The sequence below is a fragment of the Temnothorax americanus genome, unplaced genomic scaffold (assembly GCF_048541705.1).
Source record: "Temnothorax americanus isolate GAGA-0224 unplaced genomic scaffold, ASM4854170v1 Scaffold87, whole genome shotgun sequence".
Classification (NCBI taxonomy): Eukaryota; Metazoa; Arthropoda; class Insecta; order Hymenoptera; family Formicidae; genus Temnothorax; species Temnothorax americanus.
This window is the reverse complement of record NW_027509810.1, coordinates 59,039-67,551: the sequence shown is the minus strand read 5'-3', so window position 1 is coordinate 67,551 and position 8,513 is coordinate 59,039. Positions and strand designations below refer to the sequence as shown.

Genomic DNA, 8,513 nt, shown 5'->3' with positions numbered 1-8,513 from the left:
TCATGAAAACGATTCGAGAATAGGGCCCCAGAAGTACGCCTCGCGTCAACGTAGTAATTGTTAAATTACGTTCTCATTGATTAATACTGATATGTTATCGTAATAATATATTATTATCTATTTACTAATTTCAATATTTGACGTGAGACAAACATTCATAGATATAACGAGTCAAATGTGTGATTCTAGATTTATTAATGAATCGGATGAGGATGCATCTTTTCGTGCGTATTTTCACGCAATAAAGCGTTGATGATGTTAAACACACCTATGCGTTTGACCACGTGTGTAAAAAATGATAAAACGTAATATAAATTAGTGTGTAATAACATTGATAGAGTGATTGATAGTACATATATAAATAAGTATTATTATACTATCGCACGCAATTTTTAAAAATCGCACGCGGTATTGAAGAAATTGAATGCAAATTTGAAAGAATTGCACGCAATTTTAAAAAATCGCGCACGATAAGTGCAAAGTTTGATCGAAGTTATCATTAATTCTTGAGTATTTTTATTTTGAGATAAGGATTAATTGTAAATAAAATTAATAAATAATAAACCATCTGTTTTTTTTAGTTCTTATTCTTAATGCTGGAATCGTCTGTATAAAGACCTTCACACATAAAATCGCGTAAGGACGTAAAACGTAAGCGTAAGAACATCGACCAATCCCAATCAAGTATTGTTCTGTCCGTAACTCCAGGGCTGCGTTCCAAAATTTACTCTAGTTAACTAAAATGCTATAGTGTACGTGACGTAAACTATAGATTTTAGTTACCCAGAGTGATTTTTGGAACGCAACCTAGTAGGGAAAAATACTTGATTGGGATTGATCGATTTTCTTACGCATACGTTTTACGTCCTTACGGTATTTTATGTGTGAAGGCCCAAAATTACCATTTTCCATGTTATCGGCCTATTACTACGTTTACGCGAGCGTTACTTCTGTAGTAACTTACGACAATTCCTTCGCGTAAACGGGATTTTTCTTCGCGTAAACGGGATTTTGTAGTAACTTACGATAATTTACTCCGCGTAAACGAGTGATATATCGTAAGTTACTACAGAAGTAACGCTCGCGTAAACGTAGTAATAGGCCGATAACATGGAAAATGGTAATCTGTCTTTGTATAGATAAGGATATAGACAAGGATAGCACCTACATTGCACGCACACATACGCACAAATCGTTATATAACTGTACTCTTATATTAGACCTCTAATCTCGATTTGAAGGGTTCATCGATGTTTTTCTTGTTGTGCAATTCAGGGAAACTCGTTTTCACGTTCGTATCAATGGTGTATTTTTTCATATGAAGCATATCTTGTGATGAGTTGACAGCGATTGTTGTCAACTCGAGACGCCATATTAAGATAAAAGTAGGTAAGGAAATCTGTAATTCCGTAATTTTTTCTCGTTTTTTATATAAAATCGGAGTTTCCCCGAATCATTGATGTATGTACTGCAATTATGGAGAAGCATTTTTAATTCTGTCAAATTAATACGACGCTACATGAGTAGAAAGAAAATGGTAATGCTAGATCTACAATGCGAGTCGTAAAGTCGTGAGTCGTAAGAATTGACCACGCACACTCGATTATTCTCCTCAAATTCGATTGTGCGTGGTCAATTCTTACGACTCACGACTTTGCGACTCGCATTGTAGACCTAAGCATAATGCTGGGTCTACAATGCGAGTCGTGGGTCGTAGGAAATTGACCATCACATTCGAATTTGAGGAGAATAATCGACTGTGATTGGTCATTTCTTGCGACTCGCGACTTGCGATTGCTTGCGACTCGCATTGTAGACCCCGCATAATTTTATCGTCGTAAGAAATTGACCAATCACAATCCATTATTCTCCTTGCGGTCGACGAATAATGAACTGTGATTGATCAATTTCTTACGACTCCGACTTCCGACATCCATTGTAGACCGGGCCTAATGGAGGATTCACATTGCGTCCGATCACGTCCGATGTTCGACGTACGACGATCCGACATCCAATAACAGAATTTATTATTAGAGACAAAAGTTTCCTATTGGATGTCGGATCGTCGTACGTCGAACATCGGACGCAGTGTGAATCCTCCATAAAACACGGCGAGTCGCAAGCAGTTGCAAGAAATTGACCAATCACAGTCGATTATTCTCCTCAAATTCGATTGTGATTGGTCAATTTTCTACGACCCACGACTCGCATTGATCTTGAGCGAAGAAGAAGATGGCGCGGGCGTTTTGAACACGCGAATGAGCATTAACACATGAATCATCGACAAACCTGATAAATTACTAGTTCATGCCGTTGACGGCTAACCATCAATTCGCTCCGCGTTCAAAACACGCTTGGTTCTCGCATAATATTAAAAAAAAAATCGCGTTCAATGTTGCAACAAATTGCCAAGTGACCGGTCACGTGACTACACCTACGAGGAGCACCGCGGCCGTCCAACAGATTTCGCGGACGATCGGGGTTCTACGGTCGCGAGTCGCGATCCATCGGTTTCGCGCGATCGTTCTTTCGACTCCGAAATCATCCGTGGTTTCCCCACGCAAATTTCGCACGATTCCGCACCGCACAAGATTCTCTCGTTTCGAGACTCACGATCATGATCTCTCTTCAGTCTCACAATCAGGTAAATCAGGTTTGCGCTCCTGACGTCCTACAATTGTGTCCAATTGCGTCATGTTTCTGACAGCGTATCTCGCATATCTCTTGCATATACATATCGTTTATTGTCCTTGATTGAATAAGCACAAGTGCATTTTAACTTTTGTTAAATATATATTTAAACATGTATATTTGTGCACTTGATCTCTTCGTCTGCATGATGAAATTGCTTTTTTGAGGTTATAAGTGCATGGGATAGATAACGCGCTGCAATTACGATATACTGTCAGATTTATTATTTTTATAATATATAATATATTAGATTTAGAATGCCTACAATAATAGATAATAAGCGCTATCAACACGATAAAAAGCTTTAAAATCGATGATTTGCTCAAAATTTTTAGTAGTGGCTGGAGAATCAAATTTTTTTTATTTCTTCCTTTTACTGAATTTAAGACGAATCGTGGCCTGATGAATTTGGATATTTTTTGAATTAGGTCTTGTACCATCTGACGCAGCTGGCGTTTATAGCGAATCCTAGGACAACTTCGTATTCGGTTCAAGTTAAGAAACAGGATGAATCCTTACGAAAGAAAAAGAACGCGGAGGAGACAGCAATTTGTCCTGATAGTCTTAAGGAGGTATTTCTATTTTTTTTTAGTATTTAAGTATAGCTAATTTATACATTAAAGAATAAATGACGTGATATAAAGATTGACTTTTTCAACTAGTTTGTTTCACTCTTGTCTTGTCGACAGCGAAATTGTGGGTGTAAGCAGAACTTTTGGTTTGTTTTAGGCAGCGAAAAATTGTACCGAGCTACCAGAGATAAATTTAAGCACTTCAAACGTATTACGAATGAAGAACTGTAAGGTGTGCTTAATGCTGGATAACGTAGCTGTCAGTATATTTAGAAGACCTTTGGAAGAGAATAATAAGTGGAAGGTGTCTTACTTATCCGGCCTAAGTTTTGCTGAGAACAGACGAGACTTTCCATGCTCCTCGTTCACAGAGCCCATTATTCTACCTGTCGTTCATCTAGCGTCAAGACAACAAAATAGACTGCTGCACACATGGTACAGCAAGAAGCTACACAGTCATATACCGATTCGTACATTCAAGTCCCAACGTAATATAAAAATGGAACTGGAGCAAAACCCACCGTTCATGAACAGAATAAAGAAATGGCTTGGCCTGTCTTCTAATACACAAATGGTACGACATTTATATTTTACTCAAATGATCTGACTTATTAAAACATGATTAAAAAAACATATTGTTTAACAAATGAAACGTTCTAATTGATTTTATTTTATTATCGCAGGGTTTGGTATCCGAGTTGAAGGGCTCGGATTATGAGAAACTAAAACAAATTTTTAACAATACTGACGCAACAACGGATGAACAGAAGAGAATAAAAATTGCTTTCGTGGAGGGATACGAATCTGGATTACAGCGCCAGACGCGAGGCCATGCCAATTCGTGGCTGAAAATCATACAAACTGTGTTTAGTCTCTCTGCTCTTGGTCTTATAATTGTGCTTTATTGTACGTATATCAAATTTGATATGAAAATTTTGCTTTTATTGCATTGAAAGTTCTTGCGCGTTTACTGAATTATTTATAATGTGCAGTTAGCTATCAATCAGGGGTATTCAAGCTTCCTATGACTCATAGGATTGAAATTGATCCTGAAGACATCCAGGTCACTTTTAATGATGTTAAAGGGGTAGGTAATAAATGTTCTCCAAAAGGTCTAATTATTGTATTGTTGAATTAATTTTATCAAAGTTTAACTAACTTATGCGAATACTTAATTTATGCAAATTTAAGTACTCTAAACATTTGTAAAAATTACAGGCAGATGAGGCAAAGCAAGAGCTTTTGAATGTAGTAGAATTCTTAAAGAACCCTGAAAAATTTTCCGTCCTCGGCGGAAAGTTGCCGAAGGGAGTATTGTTGGTCGGCCCGCCAGGAACAGGAAAAACATTGTTAGCGCGTGCAGTCGCTGGAGAAGCCGGTGTACCATTCTTCCATGTGGCAGGCCCTGAATTTGATGAGGTTCTTGTTGGCCAAGGCGCCCGTCGTGTCAGAGAGTTGTTCAGTGAGTAAAATCCAACAGGCAAGAAGACAAATTTTGCGAATAAAGTAGAATTAAGTAGTAAATTGCCAATATCGTGCAAAGTACATCAAAACCTTCTATGTAACTTTGCAGGAGCGGCGAAAGAAAAAGCACCGTGCGTAGTGTTTATTGATGAAATAGATTCCGTGGGAGCAAAAAGGACGAACTCAGTTCTCCATCCTTATGCGAATCAGACAATTAATCAATTACTTTCTGAAATGGATGGGTGAGTTTACGAGTTTATGCAATATATTTTCAATTCTATTCTATTACGTATCTTTTGAGAAGTATACTGCCACAGATACAAAATGCTTCACGAGTTGTTAATTTTTTTAAAATAAATTTTAATTAAAATATTCTGTATTATTAAAAATTTGTGATTTATTTAAAATTTTATTTTTAAGCTTTCGTCAGAATGAAGGCGTAATAGTTCTTGGTGCCACAAATAGACGCAAAGATCTTGACAAAGCGCTAATGCGTCCTGGCCGTTTCGATGTTGAGATTTACGTTAATAAGCCTGACTATTTGGGCCGTAAAGAGATATTAGACCTCTACTTATCCAAAATATTGACACATGAAGTAGATACAGCTTATTTAGCACGTTGTACTACAGGATTCACTGGAGCCGATCTCGAAAATATGGTAAGAAAGATTATTATGTAGCTTTAGTTATGTCGTGTTACCTTGAATTATGAAATCTTCGATTAGTTTGCGATTCATTTTTTTTTAACATAACATAGTTTAGTACTTTAAGTGGGCTATTAAAATTTAAATTTCTTTATTTATTTGATTTTGGAAACAAATATGTATAATAAATTGAGTTTTTTGTTATAATATTACAGGTAAACCAAGCTGCATTGCGTGCAGCAATTGATGAAGCAGACTACGTCACTATGAAGCACTTAGAGTATGCTAGAGATAAAGTATTGATGGGTCCAGAGGGCAAGCTAAGGTTACACGATGAAGAAGTTAATCGTCTCACTGCATACCACGAAGCAGGGCATGCTTTAGTAGCATTTTACACGAAAGATGCTACGCCGCTTCATAAAGTCACCATTGTGCCACGGGGAGCATCGTTAGGCCATGTATATAACTTAACTTATCTTTTAGTTTGATTATCTCATAAAATATCCCGACTAATTAATCATTTTTTTTAACTATTTTGTCTCCTAAAAATCTTTTTTGTATATAATTTGTGTTTATATACGATAATTTATGACTATTGAAATTGTTTATAATTTTATATGCGTAATTGAGTTTAGATATTTTTATAAATTATGCTCGCGCAATTTTGTATTTTTTAATCTATAAATTATATAATTTTTTTCTTAGACTTCCTATATGCGTGAGAAGGATGTTTATCACGTCACAAAGTCACAACTGTTAGCCGATATGGATGCTATCATGGGTGGCAGAGCTGCAGAAGAATTAGTATTTGGGCCGGAAAAAGTGACGACAGGAGCTGCTTCCGATTTAGAGGTATGATTATGTTTTGCGATATTTCGAATTTAATTTTATAGTACAATCTCAGTTGAAATATTATTATTTATGATTTGTGAAGCCTTACCAGACTTTCAAAATGTATTGTATTAAAAAAGAAAAAAATTTATATTTATAAAAAATTTATGGTTTATTAATTTTTAATTTTTATATGCTATTATATTGTCCAGTTTGATAAAAATTATTTTATTTGTTTGTCCTAGAAAATTTTAGGAATATAAATTAAGATAAATGGGGAGATACGTATTTCGTTTTCTCTTTGCAGGAGGCGACAAAGAAAGCGGAGATGATGGTAAAGATTTTCGGAATGTCGGAGAAGGTGGGATTTAGGTCAATAGTGGAGAATAAGAAGCTTTTCGGTAACAGCATCACGTACGCGCCAAGCACGGCCGAGCTCATCGACAATGAAATAAAGCGGCTTTTACAGGTAAATTTAACGTTCTTGTATTAAAAATGCGAGCCAATGAGAAAATATTTTTTCTTTGTTTTCAATACGATACAATTTTGTAAATTATTTTAGTAAAACAGAATTACTAATTATAAAGAAATTATAACTCTTCTTTTCATAATCAACTAAACCGTCTTGTTTTATATTAATTATAACTCTCCTTTTTATAATCAACTAAATCGTCTTTTTTATATTCGTTTTACAGGAATCATATGAACGTGCAAAAGCAATTTTAAAAACGCACATGAAAGAACATAAACTGCTAGCAGAAGCTTTATTGCAGTATGAGACATTGGATGCGGATGATGTAGCTGCCATAGCAAATGGTAAATAGATTATATACAGAACAAGAATAAGTTGATATATAAAATAGTGATTTCTTATGTAAAAATGAGTATGTTGACGATATAATGACAGTTGACACATTATATTTATAAGGGTTTATATATAGATACAATTTTATATATTATCTATATAAAATAATAAATTTCCAAGAAAATTTTAGAATACTAGGGTATTAACTGTTTATATGAAAAAGTATGTTGTATTTAACATTATTGTTATTTCAGACACGGGACTTAGTAAACGAGAACCGTCTGCAGATTCAAAGAGACCGACGAAACGATCTTAATCTAAGTGTAATTATTTGAGAACATTTATTGAAACAATAGGAATCAGGTATAATAATTATATAAAATTTTCATGGATATGCTACTTTAGATAATAATTTTTATAGGCTTGTACGAAAAGTCTAGTTCATAAAATATTTAAAATCTATACGAAGTGTGAATCGTGCTAGTTTTTCTTTTTTTAATGTTATTTTAGACGACCGTTGTTTTTTTAGATATTTAAAAATACAAAATTGTTATATATTTGCTATTTCAAACGTTTAAAAATAGACGGTGCTATTATAAAATATCATGCTTAGAAAGAGATATTATTTTTGTAACATTTGTTGAAATTTAATTACTACATATCAAACGATAATATGTATGATATATTTTTTCTCTATATTTGTTTTCTTCGGTCGTTAAAAATTTTAAGCAAATAATTTATGCAAAAGTAAAATGCTTAACTATTCTATATGTACCTAAAATATAAATTGTAAAAATATATTACTATTATTAGCAATTATGTACTTTTATTTTAAATCGACAAGTATTCTCTTAGCAATAACAGAAATTTTTTGACAGCATCTATTTTTATTATTGATTAAATTTGTAATGATTTTGTAATGATTTGCCTGAAAATTTAAGTAGACTCTGCATTATGATTTTTGAATAAATAATGGAAGCAGTTGTTGAAAAAATTTATTAGACAAATCGCGTTTTCTGTGTTTTTTTGCAGTTTCTTCCTGGTCTGCGTTTGTTTAATAAAAATTTGGGAAATCCATTTTTTTTCTTAAAAAAATGGAAATCATCGAGATTATCGGCAATTTCATCTTCCCTTTGCACTTGAGATACGCAATCGAAGAATCGCAAGGTGCTTGGGGCGAGTATAAAAGTATATCATAAATATAATAAACTTTGATTTACTATTAAATGTGGTCATAGATATAAATTATATTGAATTATGTATATACATATACACATATCTCAAGACTTTTGTGCGTGTTGTTTCATCTCTTATTACCCTTCAATATCCATAATTATCATTTTTTAAAATTATATATACATCTTTTTCTATGGATAATTTGTATCTATTAAAAAATTGCAAAATATGCATAATACAAGAGAAAACGAGCTTAGTGGAATCTATCAATTGTTTTCTACTGAACATAAATGGTACTATCCGGAAATGTTTTTAAAATTTCGAAAATTCT

The 8,513-nt window shown here is 33.8% G+C and overlaps 1 protein-coding gene across 1 annotated transcript; it reads left to right on the top strand.

Moving 5' to 3' along the window:
• The first annotated feature begins 2,295 nt into the window (after positions 1 to 2,295).
• Positions 2,296 to 8,296, top strand: Yme1l (ATP-dependent zinc metalloprotease YME1L). Its single transcript, XM_077424603.1, has 14 exons — positions 2,296 to 2,644; positions 3,120 to 3,263; positions 3,421 to 3,837; positions 3,947 to 4,169; positions 4,256 to 4,350; positions 4,482 to 4,725; positions 4,837 to 4,969; positions 5,148 to 5,385; positions 5,586 to 5,828; positions 6,076 to 6,222; positions 6,509 to 6,670; positions 6,897 to 7,017; positions 7,261 to 7,369; positions 8,039 to 8,296. Exons 1-13 carry the CDS (start codon positions 2,618 to 2,620, stop codon positions 7,320 to 7,322), a joined length of 2,256 nt encoding a protein of 751 aa, XP_077280729.1. The 5' UTR covers positions 2,296 to 2,617; the 3' UTR covers positions 7,323 to 7,369; positions 8,039 to 8,296.
• The last annotated feature ends 217 nt before the right edge of the window (positions 8,297 to 8,513 follow it).

Coding starts and splice junctions, on each gene's coding strand:
- Yme1l (XM_077424603.1), top strand. CDS start 2,618: ATGATCTCTCTTCAGTCTCACAATCAG. Junction 2,645..3,119: donor CTCTTCAGTCTCACAATCAG/GTAAATCAGGTT, acceptor TTTTTGAATTAG/GTCTTGTACCATCTGACGCA. Junction 4,170..4,255: donor TCTTATAATTGTGCTTTATT/GTACGTATATCA, acceptor TATAATGTGCAG/TTAGCTATCAATCAGGGGTA.